The 27,000-nt window shown below is 39.6% G+C and overlaps 1 protein-coding gene across 1 annotated transcript; it reads right to left on the bottom strand.

Moving 5' to 3' along the window:
- Nucleotides 1-26,727, bottom strand: CRLS1 (cardiolipin synthase 1). The gene is made up of 7 exons (XM_058563183.1): nt 26,235-26,727; nt 23,637-23,774; nt 18,295-18,424; nt 6,279-6,364; nt 5,329-5,397; nt 3,063-3,154; nt 1-982 (listed from the first exon to the last, which is right to left on the bottom strand). Exons 1-7 carry the CDS (start codon nt 26,529-26,531, stop codon nt 895-897), a joined length of 900 nt encoding a protein of 299 aa, XP_058419166.1. The 5' UTR covers nt 26,532-26,727; the 3' UTR covers nt 1-894.
- Between the last annotated feature and the right edge of the window lie 273 nt (nt 26,728-27,000).

The raw sequence follows: 27,000 nt of genomic DNA, 5'->3' as shown, positions 1-27,000 counted from the left end.
TATTTTTTCCAGCTCTTTTATTCCTTTAACATCTTAACAAAAGATTTTCCGAAGTTTAAAAAAACCTTTGAAAAATATACAGTTCCGTGTTATTTACATAACATCCAATATCATACAAACATTGCTATGTTAGAAATACAGTGGGAAGGCATGATGTAACTCACTGCCTCTTGGATGGCGGAGGCTAACGGACATGTTTTCATGTCCCAACTACCATTGTTACTTGTTATCCTGATACGTAAACAATTAGGCACCTGAGAGGTTGGAAGACTCCTGAACACGAACTTCAGTACCTTCTATTTTGATCTTATTTATTATTTTCAAAACTTACTGTATTTTAAATCTCTTGACAAGTTTTTACTTCATCCACAACTAAGCTATCTTTATTGTCATTATCCTAAATGATCAAGTATTAACCACATGAACTGTTAATGTGTACACAGATCTAAAAATCAAACATAAAATTGTGTAGCCAAGTTGTGTAGGATAAATATTTAAACTCAGGAAATTCCCTAGTGCTTTGTGAGCAATCTAAATTCTATTAAAGAGAAGTGACAACTCTTCAGTTTCCATGCGCTGGACTATTTTCTTAAAAAACATTAAAAAATGACAGACAATAATTGGAATAATTGGTACCTTATAAATTAATTAAGAAACCTAAGATAAAAAATTCTAAATTATACTTTTATTTATATTTAAAAATACACTGGAAATTCTGCATATGCCCATGATCAAGCTTATTTTCAATGCACATTACTTCAATTTTTGACAACATGGTTTGTTCTGACAAGTCCTTTGTCAAGTTGAACACCAAAACAGGGAAACTCCTGTCGATTTCCACTGGCCTGCCGCCATGATGGATACTGCTTCCTTGCTAACAATGATAGATGGCTTTCATTTGCCTTTTATCACCTGAACAGTTTTCCGACCATAATGATAATAACTGTAAGCTGATGCAGCTGTGGTAAAAGCTGTAAAACACCTTTTATGGAAGGAAAGAAATAAAATTTAGTCTGAAAAAGAGTAACTGTGAGAATAATAAATAATATATTGAAAAGAGTTATTTAAAAAGTAAAAAAGGCAATGAGGTGTAAATTTTTTTAACCAAAAGAAACTAAATACACTGCTTTTCTTTAAGACTCTATTTGAATTAGTAATGTCAAACAGAATTAATCTAGTTAATGAGCCCCAAAGAATAACACTACTAGCAATTGTCATTTTCACCCAGATATTACACTAGGTGTCTAATGTTCTCACTTCATTTTCACAACAGCCTACTCTTGGCCATTCCTCACGGCCACAGAACCATGTTGAAGCCCGGCGTGGTGTGAACTCTAGAGCACGTGCTCTCTCTGCTGCTCCATGCTGCTCAGAGTGTCAGACTATTTCCTACAGATTTTGAGAATTCTAATATCTGAGTCATTTTAAATAAATTTCAGCTTTCTTTACTGATTTTTCCTTAAGTGAATTACCAGATTAAACAGACTCTCTTTGAAATTACACAAGTGATGCTCATGGCTTGCTGAATGCTTGCAGCTAACAGCTTACTTTTTAGGCACCCATACACGGCTCCTTCACCAGGTGAGGTGTAGGATCATCAAGACTCTACTTTTGTTTGATCCCAAACCTGTGTATGCCAGTTTCATATTCTAAATTCATACATAAACCAATGAAATATACATGTAGGAAGAGCTGCTATTTCTTTTTTTCTTTTTTTGTGAGGAAGATCAGCCCTGAGCTAACATCCATGCTAATCCTCCTCTTTTTGCTGAAGAAGACTGGCCCTGAGCTAACATCTATTGCCAATCCTCCTCCTTTTTTTTTCCCCAAAGCCCCAGTAGATAGTTGTATGTCATAGTTGCACATCCTTCTAGTTGCTGTATGTGGGACGCCACCTCAGCATGGCCGGAGAAGCGCTGTGTCGGTGTGCGCCCGGGATCCGAACCTGGCCTGCCAGTAGCGGAGTGCGCACACTTAACCACTAAGCCACGGGGCCGGCCCAAGAGTTGCTATTTCTGAGAACAAAGTTGGATGCTTTGGAAAGACTTGATAACAAGGTGAGTTGCTAAAAAATGGTGTCAAAGTAAGTAGGCAATATAATTGTTAAATATGAGAAAAAATGTTAAAAATCTAGAAAGTTTCTATACTCAGATTGCTTCGTAAATGTCTTAATTCTTCTATCACTTAAAAAGAAGCAGAAATTGAAAATCAGAGAGGTTGTATTATGGACATGATGTAGTCAGTCTATCCAAGAAAGAAAAAACTCCCACTGATGGGCCTATACTCAAAGAAAAATCATTGGTCCTATGTATATCAGAAGACGTAGGACAAATCAGAATAAATGTACACTTATATAATTTAGAAAATGAAATGTTTAGCATGTGTATCATTTTTAAAGCTTCTTTAGCTTAACTGACTTTGGTTAACAACCATTTTCTGGCTCAGACTACATCAAGAAAGGAGGTTTTAATTATCGAGTTTAAAGTGTACTAAAATACAGTGCTTCAAGATCAGTGGGGCACATTTGGACTGTGAAAGTTTGAACTAGACACATTTTCAAGCTATAAATAAGCATAATAAAATAAAATTCAAAGTCCCTTCTCCAAGTTTCTCTCTCACTATGCCCCTTTCACTAGGCTGGATGCACTTTCCCTTACTCACTTTCCTAGCCCTCTGACTTTGCTCAGGGTCTGTCCTTCAGCTGAATGGTCTCCCCTCAGTCTCCCTGTATAAAATCCACCTAGACCTCAGCTCAAAATGCCACTTCCTCCCTGAAGCTTTCCCTCTTCTTCCTACCTGGAAGTACCTTTCGCTCCTATGAAACCCCAACAAATTATGTGTACCTCTCATCCCTTTTAACTTGCGTGAAAGCTCCTATAATATAACTTCTACATTCCACAGGTGATAGTAAGCTTCTTCAGAATGGTATCAATCATAAAATATAGCCCTCAGCTTTACACAGTCGGTGCTCAATAAACACTATAAGAACAAAGTAATTCTACAACTGTCACAATAAGCCATTCAGTTGACATTCTCAGAAAGTAATTCTAAATTTAGCTTACCACAGTATCTGAAGATAAATGCTGTCAGCATAATTGAAAACTGGAGCTGCCAAAGAAGCTGCCACCAAGATTAACTGGACTGCTGTGTTCACCTAAAAAAAAGAAGCCACAAATGAACAGTGCCAACCAGATCCTGTTTCAAGCTCATGAGACAAAGGCATAACCCATCACAGTTTAACACAACATAACCCCAGCAGGCTTCATGTTGTAATATCCTTGCCAAAGAAGCTGGCATTCACAAAAGAGAGAGAACTTCACTAACTGACCCATCTGTGCACACAGCTGCCCTTTAGAGTGAGGGGAAGGGCAACTGTCAGAAAATACTGCTATCTTGAATTTCCATAGCAATTCAATAATGCTGCTGAGTTCTGTGCCTTTTTTTCAGTTGCCCATTAAAACAGTCTTGTGAATATGGAAATAATTAAGCTACCTCTTCACAGGTAAAAGGCAATGAGTTAAGTGACTTGTCTGCAGTCATAGCAGGTTACAGATCCAAATCTAGAACCCAGATTTCCCGGCACTTCATTCAGTGTTCCCTTTACCTGCCTACCTGTCAAATCTATGAGGTTAGAAAATTGAAATGCATTCATCTCCCTGAGAGAGGCTCTCTGGAGGACATGAGTAGGTTTCCCTACCCCAAAAGACAGCATGGAGGAGAAAAGGAAAAATAGAACCAGAAAGACACCGGAGACTCCCTCTCCTCGTTATAAGTGGTCTGGGGAAGAGTGGGTGAAGTATGAATCAGTAGGTGCTGTGCCTAGAGAAGCACCTATGTTCTATCATCCATTCTGCAGCCAAATTACAAGGATTCCACTTTGTTTTAAAAACAAATAATAAGGGCCAGCCCCGTGGCTTAACGGTTAAGTGCACACGCTCCGCTGCCGGCGGCCTGGGTTCGGATCCCAGGCGCACACCGACGCACCGCTTCTCCGGCCATACTGAGGCGGCGTCCCACGTACAGCAACTAGAAGGATGTGCAACTACGACATACAACTATCTACTGGGGCTTTGGGTGAAAAAAAAAAAAGTAGGAGGATTGGCAATAGATGTTAGCTCAGGGCTGGTCCTCCTCAGCAAAAAGAGGAGGATTAGCATGGATGTTAGCTCAGGGCTGATCTTCCTCACAAAAATAAATAAATAAATAAATAAATAATAAAAATTGTCTGGAGAACTTCTTGCAAGACCAAGGATGTAAGGCATTTGTCCCTGCACCTCTTTAAGCCACTTTCTATGTAGTGCTACACTCAAATCGCTGTACTTGATACAAATATAAGTCTCTTGAATCAAAAAACTCCCATCTATGTAGGGAAAAGTCCACCCCAGGGAGTCTCTGGTATAAAAGTAATCACCCCTCTGCCCTAAAGGTGATCAGTATCCCTAACCTGTTAAACCTCTGTCACAAGGGATGGGGCGAAAGAATGACTGGAGCAAACTTATCAAGGCTACTAGAAAAAACAATGTGCCTCGGGAGGCATTAGTAGTATCCTCTGGGCCTGCAAAGATCGGCATACATCTTCCGTGTGAAGAGGGCTCAGGAAAACAGGATGGACAACTAAGAGTAGCAGTTGTTTATCAGTGAATAAAACTTTCTCCTATCCCCTTCCATGTAACAGTTGATCTTAAAAATAAAAGGACCTTGGGGCCGGCCAGGTAGCGCAAGCGGTTAAGTGCGCGTGCTCCGCTGTGGCGGCCCAGGGTTTGCCGGTTCGGATCCAGGGCTCGCAGCTATGCACTGCTTGTCAAGCCATGCTGTGGTGGCATCCCATATAAAGTAGAGGGAGATGGGCACGGATGTTAGCCCAGGGCCAGTCTTCCTCAGCAAAAAGAGGAGGATTGGCAGATGTTAGCTCAGGGCTGATCCTCCTCACAAAAAAAATAAAAAATAAAAAAATAAAAGGACCTTATTACACAGTGTTTTCACCACAGGGAGGGGGGTAGTGAAACCAGAAAGGAATCTTCATAATCTCCTGGTATCTCAATCAAGATGCAATTACATTTCCACTCCCTCTACCTTCCCTAAATGGTGGCCCTAAAAGTTCATTCAGAGACTGAAATTCTCAGACCACGAACAGAAAACATGACACATATACTAAAGATCCAAAGAGCTCAGAGGACAAAAGAATTTGGTTAATGACCCCACTCTCTGTCCCCTATAGTCAATGCATTTAAATCTGTCTCATTTTCAGCTGTTCCAGACTGAGATTTATATTCATTATAATAAATATTCACAAGGGAATAACTTAAAAGAATGTTGTGTGTCTCTTACCTTGCTGATGAAGGTTGGTTTTAACCTCGCAGTGGCATAGCAAGGATTGAAATACTTAGAAAGTGTTCGCTGGCAGAGGACAAAAAAGATAAAGTTTATTCAATTTATTCTTCAAGTTTAAAACAAACATTTTGTTATTATATGTAACAGTTACAGAGTGTTTACCACATGCCTGGCTCTATGCTAGATGAGCCCTTTATCTGCATCTTCTTTTATTATCCTAAATGAGCAGTATTTACATTCTTTATAAGTCATACACAGGTTACTGAAAATAGATTTTTAAAATTTAAATATTTATTTCTCAATTCCTATAAAATTCTAACAATAACTATCATAAAGTCTGCCTGACTATATCTTTTTACTAAGTAAACTCAATAAATCTCCCTTATCACTGTTTTCTTTTATAGACTAAAAAAGAAAATGAATAAAATATTCCTATTTTCCCTGTGTTGTGAACCAAAAGATGAGCATATGCTATGCTTATGTGCTCAAATATTTGTAGAACCAATGAACAAATATGCAGACAAACCATTCCATGCTCATACAACTGTGATTTTAAAACCCAGTTCTACTTAATCCATAGCAGAGGCTAAATTAGACAGGAAAGGGGGCTTGGTTATGCAAAACACTCCTAACAGAGTTTGCTCCTAGGGACAGGGCTAGCTAGTCTAAATTTTATGTGGTATCAACTGAAAAGATTTTGACTTAAAACAAAAACATGGCTTTTTAAAATTGACTATTAATACGTTCACTGGAAAACTACCTTGACGGGTGATTCAAACAGCAAGATGATAGTTATATCTGAGTTTTTTTTCATCCTTGGTTAATGGATCAAAAAAAATTGCCATAAATTATTCCCATAAAGTGAAACTCAGTATACAATCGTGATTTTTTTTTTTGCCTTAAGTTATAAGTAATAGTAAAAATATATTTTTTTGAAACAAACTCACCGGTGTTGGAAGAGTTCGATATCTGACATAAAAAACAGCAGCAATCAACATTACATCTCTTGAAATTATCATATAAGTAAGTGGAACTGAAAATCAAATATAAAGTAATTTGATTGGGATTTTGAAAATTACTAAGATATTATGCATACAATGAAGCCTCATTCAGCCTTACCATAAACTGGTGTTTCACATAAGTAAAAATTTTATAATAAACAATTGCTGATAGTTTAGGATCCTTATAGTGAACCACTGATTTTCATGTTCTTCTTTAACCTGCCCTCAAAACAAAGTGAAAAACAGACTATGGCTTTTAAACTCTATGGCTGCCTTTCAGAATGTTGATCCTCTTGCCTCTTTTTCTATTTTTTTTTTCTTGTGTATGTTTTAAAGCTGCAGTTATCAGTGTCAGCTCTACTCAGCACCCATTATCTCTTTGTTACTTCTGAGCTTTGTGTGTTTGGAAAAGAGATCACCATGCATCCTATAATCACATGGAATGAGACGGTAAAGAGGCTAGAAAGGATGTCAGGACTTCATCTCAGGAGCTTTGACTGTTTGCTTCTGCATTCTAGACTATCTTATGAACAGTAAAATTTGCTGTATGAACCACTTGTGGAGAAACAAAATATCTTCATTCTTGTCTGGCCAGTTCCTACCCAGGCAATTGCTATTTTTTCTCGTGCCCCATTCATTCAATGAATCCTAATTAAATATGAATTCAACTTTTTGATAGTTTTCTCATTATTCCTAAGATTCTACAGCATGGCCCCAGAGCCAGCAGAAGGATATTTTAGATGGATACCCAAGGAACTCCTACTCTCTTTTGAATGAGAATGGGAGGGCAGAGGTCTTGATTCACTAACATCCTTCTGTACTGTAGGAAGTTTTAACCATAACATATATCATTTTTATTTAAAAAAATTACTTTTTTTAAAAAAGGAAAAAAATCCTGAACACTGGGTTCACACTGAGGTTATGCTTATGGTCCTCTGCAGTTTTTTTTTTTTTGTGTGAGGAAGATCAGCCCTGAGCTAACATCTGCCAATCCTCCTCTTTTTGCTGAGGAAGACTGGCCCTGAGCTAAAATCTGTGCCCATCTTCCTCCACTTTATGTGGGATGCCGCCACAGCATGGCTTGACAACCAGTGCATTGGTGCACGCCTGGGATCCGAACCCGTGCCGCCAGCAGCGGAGGGTGCGCACTTAATCGCTACGCCATGGAGCTGGCCCCCTCTACAGTTTTGACATTCTACTGGTTCTGCAATTTAAGAACAATCTCACTAATTAATTACATATTTAAAATTTAAATCTCTGCTGGGCGAGGCATGTGTTGATTCTTGGCCTAGTCCTCGATGACAAGACTCTTCCAAAGAGAAAATGCTTATCCATGCAAGTCACGGCATTTGGAGCACACAGAAGGCATGGCTATATGAGCCAAGTACCAAAACAAGGAAGCCATGATTTTCAGGAGGATTTTTGTGCCTGTAAAACAAACTTTTCTATAGTAATCATTAGCTGGCAAAATCTAATAACAATCAGATTTTAAAACTCATGCAAATTACATATAGTAAACGTCCTAAACACGACTTTAGATGAAAATAAAGACCTGTTATTGTATTTCATCACCGAAGGGAAAAAAGGATACAATTTAATCCTAAATAAGAGGTTTCTGCAGAAGAGGAGATGAGGCAGTTCAACACACGGCAAAGACTTGGGTTCTAGTTCTATTAACTACCAAAATTACCATTTATTGAGCATCTGGCATTGTTTTAAGCATTTCATACATATTATGTCATTTAATCCATATACCAACTCCATGAAATATGGACCATCATTATCCTCATTTTAAAAATATGGTAAAAAAGCCTCAGGCAGATTATATAACTTGGCCAAGGTCACCATTAGTAAGTAGTACAGTCATTCCTCGATTAACAACAGGGATATGTTCTGAGAAATGCGTCATTAGGTGACTTTGTCATTGTGTGAACATCAGTGTATTTGGTATTGCCTACAATACCTAGGATATATGGTACTAGTCTTAGGGGACCACTGTTGTATATGCAGTCTGTCACTGACCAAAATGTCATTATGTGGCATGTGACTGTACAGCCAGGAATGGAACCTAGGTCTATGGAATTCACAGCCTATGCTTGGGGCAGTGCATTAGGCTCTGCCTAATGGGCTGATTAGCAATCAGCGTCTCTGGACTTAGTTTACCACCTGTAACAGGCCGGTGGTAAAAGCACAGACAAAAGCTCCCTCAGGGATTCACATGCACAGCCAGGCTGGGACCCTGCTGCACCACGTGCTCTCTAAGGCCTCTGCCAACTGACAGTATATATACAGGCTCTTAGTCTGGTTCTTTGGGCAATTTTATCCAGTTCCCTAGCTTTCGAATCTTCTAACTGCTCCTGCTTTCTCTCTTGGCCTTCCCTTCCCTTTTCTTCCAGGACTAAGACAGCTTTCATTTTGCCTATCAGAGTATGATAGTGTGTTAGTGGGAGTAAAAGGGTGTAAAAGTGTCGGGGATAGTTCCAAGGTGTTCTTCCCTACTTGCTAACTCTGTATGAAATACAGTTAATGTCTCCAACAAGGAGGTACATCACAGGCAAACTTTATGAGCGTTAAAGGAAAATAATAAAATCAAGTCACTTTTACATATTAAAAGTGGTCACTATCAATATCATGGGTTATTGCATTGAAAATAATTTTTTTTGTTGTTTTTGTGAGGAAGATCAGCCCTGAGCTAACATCCATGCCAATCCTCCTCTTTTTGCTGAGGAAGACTGGCCCTGAGCTAACATCCGTGCCCATCTTCCTCCACTTTATGTGGGACGCCGCCACAGCATGGCCTGACAAGCAGTGCGTCGGTGCGCGCCAGGGATCCGAACCTGGGCCGCCAGCAGCAGAGTGTGCACACTTAACCACTATGCCATGGGGCTGGTCCCATGAAAATAAATTTAACAACAGAATGATTATTCTAGAAATTGACTTAACTAGCAATCAGTATTTGCTATATAATAAACCAATAACATAATGATATGGAAAGGAATCACTATTTGATAAATGTGGCAGAACAAATGTACATAAGCAAGTAGCAATTAACTTAGATTCACATCATACACTTTTGTAAATGTAACAAATCAAAGAATTTGTTTTCATCCTTCTTTCCCCTCCCACAGAAAGAGCAAGAAGATGATCAGAATTATTTATTATTCCAACTGAGAAAGAAACCAAATTTCTTACTCTTGAAGAAACGAGGCTATTCAAATCAAGGTGGATGGAACTTTTACAAAAATGCAGTATAAAAACAAGAAGATGCAAGACTGCATATATGCATCTCTCTCTAAAACCCTTCTAAAATGACAGTAAAGGAATGAAAGGACATAAAGTCACAAAGAGAATGGGTAAAGGAGACAAATCTTAAAGTTTTAACTGAAGCTGATTAGTAATAACTACCTCAACAGAGTGGGGAGAGCTGAAACCCAAGTCCTTCAGAAAGGGATGCTCACAGTAGACCAACTCGCACCACAAAAACCCAGAAAGTCCACAGAAAGAGCAGTTAGATCCCTGTCCACCAAGCCCTCCCTAACACCATTCTGCTAAGTCTCTACACCAGGGCTGTGGCTCCCTGCAGCTAAGGGTGATTTGTACATTGTAAAATTGTTAGGGGGGAAAAAAATCAAAAGAGTACTATTTCACGATACATGAAAATTATATAAAATTCAATTTCTGGTGCCCATAAGCAAAGTTTTATTGGAACATAGCCATATTCATTTACATATTTTCTATGGCTGTCTTCACACTACAGTAATAGCAGAGTTGAGTAACTGCAATAAAGACCACATGGCCCGCATTTACTACCTGGGCCTTCACAGAAAAAGTTTGCCAACCCTCGTTCTACATGTAAATCTCTAAACCTAGGGGTCATTGGGGTTCAGTGGGATCAAGTGAAGAAGGTCAACATACTGAACATTGAGAGCCCCCAGCCTCCTCCCACAGCTTAGCTCCCAAAACACTGGTGGCAAGGCCTCTGCAATCCCTAAGGAGCAGATGGAGAGCTCTTATCTACAGAATAGACCTAAAGGTACTGAGAATTCAGGGCCACGCCTGGTCCCTGCCTATTCACCCTCGAGGGAAGCACAAAACCCAACAAATTCCACTAATAACCAGAGAGCACCAATTAACATTTTATGCGTAACTAAAATGTAAGTGAGCAGCCAAGGATCACCAGACATTTTAGTAAGGTCTACATCATGAAGGAGAGACAAAAACAAATAGAAAAAAATTGGAATTCAAAAGAAAAAGATGTAGTATAGAGGTTAAAAAAAAATCCTTTATATATATATATATATATATATATATATATATATATATATATATATATATAGTATGATTCCATTTATATGAAATGTCCAGAGAAGGAAAATTGAGAGACAGAAAGCAGGTTAGTGGCTGCCTGGGTCTGGGAGTAGGAACAGGGAGTGAGTGCAAATGGGCACAGGGACTCTTCTTGGGTGATGGAAATGTTCTAAAACGGGACGGTAGCGATGGCAGTACAACTCTGTAAATTCACTAAACATCATTGAAATGTACACATAAAATGGGTGATTTTTATGGTATAAAAATAAAGCTATTAAAAAAGGAACTTCTTGGGGCTGGCCCGGTGGCATAGTGGTTAAGTTCGCATGCTCCGCTTCAGTGGCCCAGGATTCTCAGGTTTGGATTCTGGGCGCAGACCTACACACCGCTCATCTAGCCATGCTATGGCAGTGTCCCACATACAAAATAGAGGAAGACTGGCACAGATGTTAGCTCAGGGACAATCTTCCTCAAGCAAAAAGAGGAAGATTGGCAACAGATGTTAGCTCAGGGACAATCCTCCTCAACAAAAAAAAAAAAAAAAAAAAAAAAAGGAACTTCTTAAAATTTAACATATAAATAACATGATTTCAATAAAAATACCCCACGGGGGGAAAATATATATAAACAGATAGATAGATAGATAGAAGACACCCTGAATGATGATACTCATCTATGAAATAAGGAAAGGTGTGTTTTCTAAAAAGAACATGAATACAAGAAGAGCTCTTGAAAATTAAAAATGATAGTAATAAAAATGTCAGTAGGATGGGCAAATGACAAAGTTGGGAAAATCTCCCAGAAAGAGAACAAAAAGACAGAGTTAACAAAATAAAATAGAGAAAAGAAGAGAGTCAATCCATGAAGCTCAATTCTGATTAAGAATTTCAGAAAGAAAAGAATGAAGAAAACGTAGAAAGTTATCAGACATAATTTTCAGAATTGAAGCATGAATTTTCAGACTGAAGGGGCCTACTTAATACCCAGCACAATGAAAGAAAGCCTCACAACAAATTCTAGTAGGATCTAGAGCATATACCATTATGAAATTTCAGAACTACAAGGATAATGAAAAGATCCTGCGGTTCAGCTTCCATTAATATCTGACTAGTAATTCAGAACAATCCTCCTGCTAAGACAACTAAAGAAAAACATTTAAAAAAACCTTGAGGGGGCCGGCCCCGTGGCGTAGCGCTTAAGTGCACACACTCTGCTGCTGGCGGCCCAGGTTCAGATCCCGGGTGCGCGCTGAGGCACCATTTGTCAGGCCACGCTGTGGCGGTGTCCCATATAAAGTGGAGGAAGATGGGCACGGATGTTAGCCCAGAGCCAGTCTTCCTCAGCAAAAAGAGGAGGATTGGCATGGATGTTAGCTCAGGGCTGATCTTCCTCACAAAAAGAAAAAAAAGAAAATCTTGAAAACAAAAAGCTAATATCTGTTAAAGAGTGATAACTCAGAAAAATAAGCGTAGACACTCAAAGCCACTATCCCTGATCCTAAAAAGTAGCCACTAAGCTAAATGGAGCTGTTGGCAGCCTCATGGGGGTGAAGGGACAGGAGTCAAAGCCCAGAGCCCTAATCACCTCCCAGCTTTGAGCTGGGATCTGAACCATAGGGTTGGAAGAGGAGATGGCCCAAAGTAAACTAGGCCTTACAAGAATGTCCCATCATCTGGCAGCGTACACGGTCCCAAACTGTTAGCATTCTTAGGCACCTGGCAGCATTGAACAAAAAATTTTCTCTAGAGAGTGATGTCATCATCCTAAGCATCAAAATATTCCTCCAAATTAGTTTTCAAATATTAATACAACGTCTAAACAGTCAAAACTAACCAAAGACACACGATACCATGAATAAGAATCAATACAAACAACAGACAAACGAAAGAGACCATTAAAAGATATAAGATTTTGGAATAATCAGAGTCTATTAAACAACTAAGCCATGTTCAAAGGGATACAAAAAACAAGACTGAAAATTCCAACAGGAAACTGAAAACTATAAAAGATGATTTAGTAAGTCTGAAGAATAAAATAGAAATTCTCTAAGTGAAAAATACAATAGAAGTTAAGAATTAAATGAATTTGGCATAGCTGCAGAGAGAATTATTGAAATGAAAGAGTAAGCTCATTAGTAATCACCAGAATGGAGCCCAGAAAGATAAGATGAGGTAACATACAGAGAAGAGGCTAACACACTTAGAGGATACAGTGAGAAAGTCTAACGTAGGAACGCTACAATCCCAAAAGAAGAGGAGAAACATAGGCAACAGCAATACCTGAAGATCGTGACTCAATTTTAATCAGAACTGATTAAAGAAATCAATCCACAGATTAAAAAGTCCAACAAATCCCAAGCAGGATGAATAAAAAAGAAACTCATACCAAGAAATATTATTGTGAAGCTGTGAAAAACCAAAGACAAAGGAAATACTAAAAGCACCAAAAGAAAAAAGATTGCCTTCGGGCCGGCCCCGTGGCTTAGTGGTTAAGTGCGCGCACTCCGCTACTGGCGGCCCAGGTTCAGATCCCAGGTGCACACCGACACACTGCTTCTCCAGCCATGCTGAGGTCGCGTCCCACATACAGCAACTAGAAGGATGTGCAACTATGATGTACGACTATCTACTGGGGCTTTGGGGAAAAAAAAGGAGGAGGATTGGCAATAGATGTTAGCTCAGAGTCAGTCTTCCTTAGCAAAAAGAGGAGGATTAGCATGGATGTTAGCTCAGGGCTGATCTTCCTCACAAAAAAAAAAAAAAGAAAAAGAAAAAAGATTGCCTTCAAAACAAAATGGATTAGCAGCAGATTTCTTATTACTGACAATGGAAATGAGAAGACAATTAAATGATACTGTAAATGTGCTGAAAGAAAATAACTACCAACCCAGAATTCTATACTCAACAAAAATATCCTTCAAGAATAAAGGTAAAATCAGAAAGAGGAAAACAAATACTACATGGTATCACCTATATGTGGAATCTAAAAAAAAGTCAAACTCATAGAAATAGAGAGTAAAAATGTGCTTGCTAGAGGCTGGAGGGTGGGGCAAATAGGGAGAGGTTGGTAAAAGGGTACAAACTTTCAATTTTAAGATGAATAAGGGTTCACGATCTAATGTAAAACATAGTGACTATATAGTTGCTAACACTGTATTGTAGAATTGAAATTTGCTGCAAGTAGAAATGAAATGTTCTCACAAAAAAATAAAGGTAAATAAAAATATTTTCAGAAAAACAAAAATGTGCCACAGTAGACCTGATTAAAAGAATTTCTTTTTTTTTTTTTTTTTTTTTGGTGAGGAAGATCAGCCCTGAGCTAACATCTATGCCAATCCTCCTCTTTTTGCCAAGGAAGACCGGCCCTGAGCTAACATCCACGCTCATCTTCCTCCACTTCATATGGGATGCCACCACAGCATGTCCTGACAAGCGGTGCATTGGTGCGCGCCCGGGATCCGAACTCGGGCCGCCAGCAGCAGAGCACAAGCACTTAACCGCTACGCCACGGGGCCGGCCCCTAAAAGAATTTCTGAAGATATACTTTAGACAAAACAATAACAATTCCAGATGGAAGGTCTGAAATACAACAAACGATATAAACCAGAAAAAAGTAAATATGAAGATAAATCTAAATGAATATTGACTTTCTAAACAATAATATCATGTGGGTTTAAGAAATATATAAAACTCAAGTATGACAACAATAACCTAAGTTGAGAAAGGAATAAATGGAGTTAAAGTATTCTAAGGCCCTTCCAGTGCCCAGAACGTGTATAGAGTTGTTAACATTAAGCTTTGATAAGGATGAAAGTTATCATTTTGAGAAAAACTAAATGGAAACAGAGTGTAAAACTTTCAAACTGGTACAGGGAAAACAAATATAATGATAAAAAATACAGGGGCCGGGGGGCCAGCCCCATGGCGTAGTGGTTAAGTGTGCGTGCTCCGCTGCTGGCGGCCTGGGTTCAGATCCCGGTCGCACACCGATGCACTGCTTGTCAGGCCATGCTGTGGCAGCGTCCCATATAAAGTGGAGGAAGATGGGCACAGATGTTGTTAGCCCAGGGCCAGTCTTCCTCAGCAAAAAAAGAAGAAGATTGGCATGGATGTTAGCTCAGGGCTGATCTTCCTCAGGAAAAAAAAAAAAACATACAAAAGTAGGACAGAACATGTGGGTCAAATAAAACATAAAATAAAATGGAAGACTGCTACACAAATATTAGTAATCACAGCAAATGTTAATGGATTAAATGATTCAGTTGAAATATAAAATATTTTTAGGCTAGATAAAATAAAGACAATCCATCCATCTATGTGTTGTTTACAAGAGATAAAGATATGGACAAGTTGAAAGTAAAAGAGTTATCTATCATGCAAACACTGACCAAAAGTAAGCTAGTGTAGCCAGTGTAATACTCAACAAAAGACACTTTAAGTTCAAAATTATTACTAGAGATATAGAGAGTCACTTCATAATAAAACATTTAATTCACCAAAAAGACACAATTCTAATTTATATGCACTTAATAGCATGACTTCAAAAGACACAAGCAAAAATCAGAATTACAAAGAAAAATAACAGAAAAATAGATACACAGTAGGAAACGTTAACATACTCTCTCAGTAACTGACAGAACAAGCAGACCAAAGGGCAAAAAGAAGTCTGTAAAGAAACAGATTTAAACATTAGGATTAAAAACTTGACCAAATGGACACATACAGAACATCATACCCAATGACTACAGAATACACATTCATTTGAAGCATGCATAAAATATTAATAAAATTTGACTGTATACTGGGCTGAAGGGCTAAAAACAGAGCATATTCTCTGAATACAAGGTAATAATGCCAGAAATCAATAACAAAAAGATACCTAGAAATATCCCACAAATTAAGAAATACATTTTTCTTATCCTCCTAGGTCAAAGAAAAAAATCATAACGGAAATAGGATATTTTGAACTCAATAATGACAAAAGTACTAATATCAACATATGAGATGCAGTGAAGGGGATACTTCGAAGAAAATGTATAGTCTTAAATGCAAACTTTAGAAAAGCTGAAAAGAAATGAGCTAAATAGCATCCATCTATAGTTGCACTGTTCAATACAACAGCCACTAGTTAACATGTGAAGAAAAAGCACTTGAAACGTGGCTGGTCTGAATTGAGAGGTGCTGTAATAGCAAACTACACACTGCTTTTCAAAAGCATAGTATGAAACAAAATCTCATTAATAATTTTTTATTGATTACATATTGAAATGACATTTCTGATGTAGTGGGTTAAATAAATTATGTTATTAAAATTATTCTTATGTTTCTTTTTAATATAGCTATTAGAAAATTTTAAATTTCATATATGGCTCTTATTATATTTCTACTAGACAGAACTGATCTAAAGAATTTAGAAAAAGAACAGCAAAGAAAACCCAAAGAAGTTGGAGAAGTCTGACAAAGGCCAAAGTTGGTTCTTTGAAAAGATCATAAAACTGACAAACCTCTGGCAAGACAATTCAAGGGAAAAAAAAAAATCTCCCCCAAAGTGGGGGGGGGCAGGAGTAGACTCCCTAAATCATTTTATGAGATTAGTATAAACTTGATACTAAAACCTAACAAGGATATTTGGAGAAAAAAATTCCAGGCCAATCTCATAAATATAGATATGAAATCTTCAAGAAAACATCAGCAAACCGGCGGCCGGCCCGGTGGCATAGCAGTTAAGTGCGCGCACTCTGCTTCGGCGGTCCGGGGTTCACAGGTTCGGATCCCGGGCGCACACCGATGCACCGCTTGTCAGGCCATGCTGTGGCAGTGTCCCATATAAAGTAGAGGAAGATGGGCATGGACGTTAGCCCAGGGCCAGTCTTCCTCAGCAAAAAGAGGAGGATTGGCATGGATGTTAGCTCAGGGCTGATCTTCCTCACACACACACAAAAAAAGAATGGTACTCGTGCAGACAAACACAACAACGGGGAAAAATTAGACAACTCAGAAATGGACCCATGTATATACGGACATTGCAATGAGTCTGGAAAATACAGATTTTTCAATAAAAAGTGCTGGGATAACTGAGTATCCACAGAAGCAGAAAATAAATTTTTAAGAGAGAACTTTTTTAAAACATCAACTAGGAATAATGTGGAAAAAAAAAAAAAAACCTTAAAAGCTTTCCAATACAAAACATAACTACATATAAAGGAAAAGGTATCAGAATGGCATGAGACTTCTCAACAGCAAGATGGAATCTGTAAGCCTACAGAACAGAGCCTTCAAAATTCTAAGTAGAAATAACCTGCAACTGAAAATTATGCACAGTTCAAATCTTAGTCAAGTATGGAGGGTAGAAGCAAGACACTTTAGATGCCTTTAGAATAAAGACATTGTAGACCTCTAAAATTTTGGCTGCCATGCTGCATCCTTACACAGGAAACAAGTGGAGGCTGCACTCCACCAAAAGGAAGACCTTAACAAGGAAGCCACGGGAGCCTGGAAAAACAGACCCAACACATTAAGAGAAAATGCCAATTCCCAGAATGATAATGGAGGGAAGTCTCAGCTTGGAAAGCAACTTACACCAATATTTAGGTAAAGCTCACAGCAACATAATCTCATAATACCAGAACCTGGAAACAATTTCTATGTTCAACAGGGAAATACCTGGCCAACCTTTGTAAAATACAACAAAACACAAAATATAGCCCTGAAAAATTGGAGGCATGCAACTGCGCACTGGCGCACACACAATCATTTGATTTTTGAATAACGTCAACCGAATGCTGCTTACGTTCTTTTTTCCCCACAATTCTGACTTTCAAACACATAAATATAAACATTAATCCAATTCATTTTTTAATTTGGTATGGGAATTTAAAAGCCTAAAGATAGAGGAGAAAAAGAATCTCTAGATTGAGGACACTATACTAGACTGAAACACCACTACACTTCTTCCTATCAAATGTCAATAATAACACGCTACTGAAAGACCACGTGGCAGCTTCTTTGTTCTCCGACTCTATATTTCTAACTCTTGAAAATAAAAAGTTTATCTAAACTGAGGGAGAAAAAGTGAGAAATACAGCTAAGTAGAAAATGAACAACCAGAAAAGTACATGCAAAATACAAAGCACGAGATCATAAAATTTTGTTAGAAAAAGTATTCACATAATATACAAACTATATGTACGATTTGAAATTGCATAACAATGTCTAAGTAATAATAATAATGTGAAATTTTATAGATATCTTCAGGATTTCAAAGCTCTCATTTATTATGATTAAATTGTACTTGATAAATAATAGGAAAACTTTAAATTGCTTTAAAGGCACTAAGAATATATAATACAGTTTCAAAAGATTCTAGACTAATATGAATTGGCACTGTGAAATAATATTTGCTTAATTTTAACTTTAAATAATCTTACTAAAAAAACAACGGCTTCTACTAATATAACAAGGACATAAATTCTAAAGTAAAACAAATAGCTTGACAAGCAAAATAGCTGAATAGTTCAAAATTAGGGGGGAAACAGTTTAAAGTTGAAAAATATATTTTTGGAACAAAAATTTATCTCTCAATCAAGAGAAATCCTAAGCTGACCAATGTCACTCTTCCCTACGCTACTTAAAAGTATGCATGACGGCATTCTTACCTGGAATAAGATCTGCATAGGTCAAGCTAATATATAAGATACTGATAAGTATTTTATCAGCAAGTGGATCAAGAGCACTTCCCAAAGCTGATTTTTGACTGGCCCAGTTTCGAGCAATAAATCCATCCAACTGAAAATAGAAGTTTTTTTTTTAATAAATGTCATAATAGGTACAGAGTAGATATCTTGAAGGTTAAGAGATACCAGAATAACAACTATACTTTCACAAAATGTTAATAAAACCTCTTCTGTTTCTTACCCCAAAACTTCTCATTCTTTCCCTGGTATACGTTTAGCTTTCAAATTATCAACTGGTCTGAAAATAACTTTTCTACAGTACTTTTCTTTCTCAAAGTCTTCTGGTATTTCTCAATGTTTTCACAATGCCCCTTTGCAGGATGAACCCAGTCACAAATTTAGAGATGTAAAGAACCCAAATAAAACTCACGGCAAGCATGACTGACAGAGCATGGACTAGGAGCCCCCCCTTTTGAGCGTGGGCTAGTTCACTACAGCTGCCTTTACTTGCAAGGACTAGCCTTTAACTGTGAAACTCTCTAACTTCACTCCTACCTACTTTTCTATAATATGATCCAACTCCCTAAGTTTTTCTATAATATGATCCAACTCCCTTTTTGTTTTGTTTAGTGCCACTGTTAGTTCCATGTTTGACTGTATTTGAATAAAAACTCAATCCTCTGTACTTGGCCAACTTAAAATTTTTGATATGCAAATTATTTTTCACTATTCTTGGAAACAAATTATATTTTATTTTATTTTATTGTATTTTATTTATTTTTTTTTGTGTGAGGAAGATCAGCCCTGAGCTAACATCCGTGCTAATCCTCCTCTTTTGGCTGAGGAAGACCAGCTCTGAGCTAACATCTATTGCCAATCCTCCTCCTTTTTTTTTTCTCCCCAAAGCCTCAGTAGATAGTTGTATGTCATAGTTGCACATCCTTCTAGTTGCTGTATGCAGGACGCGGCCTCAGCATGGCCGGAGAAGCGGTGCGTTGGTGCGCGCCCGGGATCCGAACCCTGGGCCGCCAGTAGCGGAGCGCGCGAACTCAACCGCTAAGCCACGGGGCCAGCCCACAAGTTATATTTTAAAGCAGAGGTCATACCTGTTTGCCAGTGGGCCAAATGGGGCCTACAGGCTGCTTTTGTTTGACCTGCCCAGAGCTTTTAAAAATATAAATTAGTTGCCAATATTTAAATATTCAAAGTCTTACCACAAAATTCCAGATCTCTAGCCTCACTTGAGAAATGAAAAGATCTGACCACCCTGGTGCCACAAAATGGATTGAAACCAAGTATTGTCTATCCCCATTAGACAAGACAGATATTTTCTGGTTTTCCAAGTCTCTACCTGGCTTTTACTCATTTTATTTAACTTCAAGCTTCAACAAATGTTTGAATTTTCTAGTCCTATTTCCAAGGAAAAAGATTAAATTAATTTAGATGTAATTTAACACAGTACATTTTAAAGAATAAATAAGTCCTCCATATCTCAAGTACTCCAGTGAGTTAGAGGAGACAGCATAGTACAGGACAACGGTTAAGAAATTGCTCTTTGCAGCAGAACATAACTAGTTCAAGACCTGCCTCAGCCACTTACTAACTGTGTGACCTTGGGCAAGTTATTTGGCCTCTTATTTGGCCTCTCTAAGCCTCAGTTGCCTCACCTGTAAAACAGAGATAATATTACCTACCTCAAAGGGTTGTTTGTCTTCAGCACATAATGTGATTAATACTTGTTCAGCACTCAGCACTTAGTAAATCCTCAACAGAAGCCGTTACTAGCTATTACTACCACAATTGAAGGAAACTATTTTCTTCTTAAGCATACTAGAGGCAACAATGTCTAACAGAAAGTGCCTAGAACCGGGAGTTGGGGCCTTGGAAGATTCAGGTTTCAGTTCAGTTTTTGATCTCAGGGAACTTAATCTCCCAGTTTTTCACCATCATCATCCTCTCATCCTCACTGTTCCTCTACCCACATTAGATTCCAAGGTCATCAACATCATTACTCTTTTGCAAACATCTCTAACTCCCTTGCTTCACTCTCCCTCCACCCAGCTTACACACAACTATCCATGTACTCTAGGCCTGCACACAAGCAGCTGAACATTGCTCAAGAAAAACACCAAAACGTGCTGACTAGTCTCACTTCAAATCCATGACCACGAATCTCCCATGGGTACTCAATACTGCCTGGCAATCCTATACCTGCCTGTTTTACCTTCTCTTTTCACACTGTCTGCTCTCACCTCAAACCTACTCCATTCCTCCCAAAGCCTCTCACTCTAGCTCATGATCGTGTCTGTATTTTCCTTGAAAAACAGAAACAAAGTGTCAGACCCCCTCATGTTCCCACCTCCAAATCCATCACCTACCCGCATCCATTCACATCCTCTCTCTGCCTTCCCTGATCCCTGATCCCAGGCCCTCACCTTCTCTGATTTGCCTCTCCTTCTCCATCTCTCCTGCATCATCAATCTCTTCCATTCTACCCAGTCATTTAACTAATTGATCAGTTAATTAATGACAAAAACTTCCCCAGTGTATATAGCTTTTAAAACTACCCTTCCTTGACGCTATTTCCCTATTGCTCTACAAAGCAAAACTTCCTCAAAGCAATATCGATTGTCATTACCACCTCGCACTTGCTCACCAGCCCAATCTGATTGTCCCCGCTCCTCTAGAGATGGTGCTCATAAAGGTCACCAATGAATTCTACATTTTTAGCTTACTTGACATCAACACAATTGAAGCAATTTCTTCACTTAACTTTTTTTTTTTTTTAAAGATTTTATTTATTCATTTTTTTCCCCCCAAAGCCCCAGTAGATAGTTGCATGTCATAGGTTCACATCCTTCCAGTTGTTGTACGTGGGACTCGGCCTCGGGTTGGACGGAGAAGTGGTGCCTCGGGGCGCGCCCGGGATCCGAACCCGGGCCGCCAGCATCAGAGCACGTGCACTTAACCGCCAAGCCACGGAGCCGGCCCACTTCACTTAACTTCTGTGACACCTTATTGCCTAATTTTCTTCCTTTCTCACCAGCTGTTCCTTCTCAGTGTCCTTTACTGGCTTCTTGTACACTCTCCACTTATTGCTCATTTCTCTGACCCCTTTTCTTCTTCCATCACAGCCTAGACGATTTCATCCAGACTCGACCATCTATATGCTGATAACTCTCAAATCTGTCTCTAACCATGACTTCCTCCAACTCCAAACTACTATATTCAACTACCCAATTGATACCTCCATGTGGACAGGCATAGCAACTCTTGGTGTTTTTCCACAAACCCTGTCCTACTCTGAGTGTTGCCCATCACAGAAGATTTACCTTCATGCACCTGGTTGTTGAAAAGAAAACAAAAGTAACAGCCTACCAGACATATTTAACTCCTCTTTCTCTCACCACACCATGCAATCCATCAACATATCGACTCTATCTTCAAAACATATCTCAAACCCATTCACTTCTCTTCAACTCCAAACTCCCACCCTTGTCCAAGCTATCATCACCACTCCCCTAGGTAACTATAAACATCCTAACCAGCCTCTCTGCTTCCACTCTTGCCTTCCTATAACCTATTTCCCATAGACAACATAAATCCCTCACCTAAACCCTACATGAGTCCAGCCATCTGCCCTGCAGCCAATCTAGAGGCATCAAAACCTCCATGGAGTAAAGGTGAAATATGATGCCAGGTAACACAGGTTTCCACACACATTGCCTTATATATACATATATTTAGAAAAATGTAAATAAGGCCTTTCTCATTCACTGCAATTGAATATTGCAATCTCATGTATAAGCTTAAAAAAACCTAAAAACAAACAAAAAAAAGCAAAAGCAAATCCAGTAACTGAAAAAGATCTTGTCCATTACGTTGGGAAAAAAAATTTCCATTATCAGTAGAATGGTCTTTGACAGAGTTGGAGGCCATATTAATAATGAGTGGAGGCCTGTGGCCTTCAGACATAAAAGCAGGGACAAAAGAAAAGGAGAGAAACTGTGAGAATGGGGAAAAGTGGTGACAAATAGGAGCTAAACTCTGGAAAAAGAGACGTTTCTCTAAAAGCGTATTTTTGATGCATATTTGGAAATGCCATATAGCAATGCAAATGCCCTCCTTTGTTTATCCTGCAAAATCTTCAGTACTTCTATATTGCTCACCAGTGCTACTGGACAGGCGGAATTTTTTTTCTGTGGACCTCAAAGGGAATAGCTGACATTACAAAGAAAGATGCTATACAATGTTTATTAATAGAAAATTAGTTTCTCTTTATCCTCACTAAATAAATATCAAGCAATGTTTTTCAAACACAAATCAGTTTGAAGGGGCACCAAATCATTTTGCCCATCTGGGTGCTCACATGGATCTCAGACCAGGCCTGTACAAGAATATACTGTATCTATTTCTTCATGCTAACTTTGCCCTGATTTAAAATTTTTTCTCTACTTTTCCCCACTTCCTTCAACTGTGTTTTTGTAGGACATGTAGTTTTATAAGCCATTTCAAATCTCTTATGAAACAAGGTGGGTAATAAATACAAATAATGTCATATATGATGATCACTGGTCAGTCCACAAAAAAGCCTATTTAACACACAACGTAGCCTTCTGTTATAAAATTATTTTCCAAGTTCTAATTTGAGATAACCCAGATAAATCCTTCCCTCCCCCAAAACTGACACAGTGGTGTCAAGGACCTCTTTTCTTGTTTGTCCATCTGCTGGGGGAGTACAAGAAAGATGCCTAATGCCTGGCCCAGAGCAAGATCTTCTGCTGAGTGGGCAGAGGGGTGTGGCGCAGGGATCAGGAACCAAACCTGTGGGGTGCCTAAGGCCTCAGGCAGCATAAACCTGAGCAGAGCTCCAGCCTCTACAAGCTCCCTGGTCACAACATCGGCCCACTGTTTTCCCTCTCCACCAGTAAAACCAACTGTAGTTGCAGATCAGAGAGTTTCCACCACAATAAATAGAAAAATAGTCTCATAGCTTCTCTCCTTTATTTCTATCCCTAAAGCAAATACTTAGCTCTTTGGGAATTTCTAAGGGTTTTTCTTTTAAAAAGAAGTTAAAAACCAAGAGTAAAAAGCTCCCTCTCCTATGCTTCCCTATAACCTTCACTTCCTTCCTTAGGTCATATAAAATATAATAGAGTCCCATATAGATGCTAAAGACAAGTCCTTACACAAAGTACTAGGTCAAATTTATCTTGGGGATTTCCTTCCAAGGAAAAGCAGACTAAGGCCGTGCTATTTCAGTGTAGTAGAGACCCTGGGATTTGGAAGGGGAGTAAAACAAGAGGAGTGCATTTACAACTTACCAAATCAGTTAGCCCAGCTAAAGCAAAAACTCCTAGTGCAATATTAAAATCCTCTTCAATAATCAAATAGCCCAAAACTGGGGCCAAGCCAATTCTCGTCATTGACAACATATTTGGGATTGTCCATGGGTTTTCATACTGAAACACAAAGACAACAAAATTTAAATTAAATACTATAAATTCACACCTTAAATAACTATACACATTAGAAAACTATGCTGCCATCAACTTAAAGATCAAAAGCTACATAAACTTTAAATTTAGTACTTTAAATTGAGTTTTTAAATCCCCCTTTTTTTTTTTTTTACAGACACAGCTCTAAAACTGTCAAGAATATAGAAGATGAAGATATGTCATGTACCCAAACACAGACTAAAGTGTCTGCTATATAGAGTTGGTTTTCTTCCTAAAGAAAGAAGGAACAAACATGTATTATCTACCAGATAGGTCAAGCCTCTAATAAATGACTTCATCATTAAAATTCAAAACTTAACAACACTCTGCTTTTAAAAGTGAAACTTCAGGAAGATCTTATATTTCAAGTAGACAAACAGTCTAGAAAGTGTCAGAAAAGAGCCAAATTATCAACCCCCGGCATTTCGGCTTGAAACATTTATCGCAAATAACCTCCCTCACTCCTCTACACATACCTATCAAAGAATGCTAAATGCTATCCAGAGCATGTGGAGATACAAATGAAGAGGGAAAAAAAAATTAATTTCATAACCTCATCACTAAATTGGAAAATTGCTGGAAGAAAATGGAGCTAGGAATAGGGATTGAGATCCTTAAGAAATAAAGATAAAAAGCCTCAGCCTAGCAGACCTAGGATACCCTGCACAATGGGGTACAGAAATAATACCAAGAAAATGTCTTTCCCTAAAGCCTGGATTTTTCTCCAGAGTCAAGCTGCCAATTCTACCCCATGGAACTATCTCCTCACAAGACTAACCCTACTTTCTTAATCAGTAACCAATTTGCCTGAACCTTAATTCTGATTTTTAAAAAAAGTGAGTTTCCATTTCTAAAGACATCTTTCAAAATTCCTTGAACCATCCTATAAGAAAAGGCAGTTCTCTAAAGATACTAACTTTTTTTATAAACGGAACCTGGCAAGAAATGTTCACCTCAGCTGGGAGGGATAATGGGGTTATTGGGGTTAGGTGGCAGAACACTGTCATTGAAAGCTACACAAAAACTTCAAATTCTCCGGGAAACAATCACCAAAAAAGAAGCAACACAAACTTCTACTCAAGGACCTTTTATTGACAGTAGACATTATATAATTAAATGGAAACATTCTTGAAACAGATTCCAAATTCAAGTTCAAAGGTCAGAGTGTTTCCGAGTCCAGAGAAAAAAGATAAGTCTGTTGACCACACTGGTACAGAATAAGTCAAATACTGATCCAAGGTCACAGCAACTCAGAAGGGGGAAAAAAAGATAGTTTACGATTGAGGAAAAAGAATAACAAAGCAAAAGGTCAGAATAAAGACTCCCAAAATTAATCTCAGAGATGTTCTATAGGAAAATTAAAGACAAAATTGCAAACAGCCAGATCATTTCATTTGGTGAATTAATAAACAGGACTCAAGGTTGTTGGAACAGTGAAAGGGGGTTCTTTTTAGCTCCACTTAAATATTTCAGCTAAAACAAAGTACCTCATTAATTTCTAATCATTAAATTTGTAAGAGTTTCTAAATTAAAAGTAAGAGAGCTAATCTCAGATTACCCAACCAGATAACCTGTGGCATACTCGACCAACTACTGCCGTTCTGGGAAGGATTTCAGCCAGGATACGGCAACCTCAAAGCATCCAGCATTAAAACTTCAACATGCTTTAGCTATCAGGAGCTGAGACCCCTGCCAGGATGTGGCCACCTCAACCCATGCTGTACAACTGATGAAAGCAGTACAGGGGCCCACTGAAGACATAACAATTGAAGATGTAATAATTGCATGAGTCTTGCTAACATGACATCAAAAGCCCTCTCACACTCGTGCTCTGGGTGTCTTCTGCTTAGGCAGTATTTCAACAGGTAAGTGTACAAATATTTCCCTCCAGAAGAGAATTTTAATCTTTTTCTATAATTAGAGGTTAAAGGATCTTTGAATTACGACTTATTTAATTATCCTTCATTCTATAATATGTAAGATTACCAAAGGACGAATGATAGTGAACCAAACCTGCACAAGCAAACAAAAAGGTCTATATACCTTTCTGAAGGTTCCCACAGACTTGCCCTAAACACTGGGGACTCGCTTCAGCAGATTAAAAATAGGCTTTTAATAAGGCAAGTGACGGCATTTTTTCCAGTGCAATATCCAGAGGCCGGTCCAACAAAGGGTGCGAATAGAAGGGGGGAAGGGATTCTAACTCGATAACCGAGACTGAAGGTGGACCCCGTTGGTACCCCTCAAATTCATCCCGACCGAATAACCTGGCTGTAACTTCTCTCCAGGGAAGGGTTTTAAAGTTCTGAAGCGGAAGCGTCCGACCCGGACAGGCCAGAGCACGTTACTCGCGTCCAGGACCAAGCCCCGCGGGGCCGGCGACCCCGACCCAGGCTTGCCCCTCCTCTCCTCCTTGGTACCTACCAGGCTGGCGGCGCTCCCGGGCCCGTCCCCAGCCTCGGCGGCGGCAGCGTCTCCGGCCGCGGGCCTGGGGGCCGCCTTCTCCGCGCCCGAGCAGTGGCCGCGCGGGCCGACCCCAGGCAGCCGCAGGCCGAGTGCGGCCGGGCGCAGCCACCAGCGCCCCGCCAGGCAGCCCAGGCAGCTGGGCGCAAGCGGCAAGAGGGCCCCGCGAGCTCGCCCCTTGCCCGGCCGCGCCCCCGGCTCCCAGGCGGCGCTGCGCAGGGCCCCCCACGAGCCGCGCGCCACGCGCGAAGCCAGCATGGCCCTGCGGGCACGCAGGCGGCGAGAGCTCAGCAGCCCGGGGCACCGGCGAGTCGCTCCTCCATCGAGCTCCCACTATATCGAAAAACGTCGGCGGCCTGCATGTTAGTTTTCAAACCCCGGCATGCTCAGCTTATACAGGTGGCCTGGAGCCGCCAAGGACGTTAAGCCTTTGCGCCGCTTTTGCGACACCGTCGCAGCTGGGCTTGCAGCCGGAGGCGCGTGCCGTTAGGCTGCGTGGGCCTCCGGTAGGGACGGGTGCACGGCGCCGCGTCTCTCCTCCAGTAGTCGGGAGCGAAGGTCCACGGGGAGGGGTGGAGAGGAACGAGGAGGGAGGGATGACCGCGAGGCTGACGTGGCGGGGAGAGGACAGGAGCCATCTCAGGCCCCGACCTGAAATCCTCCGAGGCCTGTGACCTGCAGACGGCCCCGTCCGAGGTGCGTGCAGCGCTCTGGGGGCCCTCCTGGG

The sequence above is a fragment of the Diceros bicornis genome, chromosome 19 (assembly GCF_020826845.1).
Source record: "Diceros bicornis minor isolate mBicDic1 chromosome 19, mDicBic1.mat.cur, whole genome shotgun sequence".
NCBI classification, from domain to species: domain Eukaryota; kingdom Metazoa; phylum Chordata; class Mammalia; order Perissodactyla; family Rhinocerotidae; genus Diceros; species Diceros bicornis.
Note: the sequence above shows the minus strand (reverse complement) of the source record. Positions and strands in the feature narration are given on the sequence as shown.

Bases quoted from the DNA above. Each gene is read 5' to 3' on its own strand.
- CRLS1 (XM_058563183.1), bottom strand. From the start codon at position 26,531: ATGCTGGCTTCGCGCGTGGCGCGCGGCTCGTGGGGGGCCCTGCGCAGC. The intron at 23,775-26,234 runs GTAGGTACCAAG...TTTGTGTTTCAG, and splicing joins CCGGGAGCGCCGCCAGCCTG to TATGAAAACCCATGGACAAT. The intron at 6,365-18,294 runs GTAAGAATGCCG...TTTGATTTTCAG, and splicing joins CTATGCAGATCTTATTCCAG to TTCCACTTACTTATATGATA.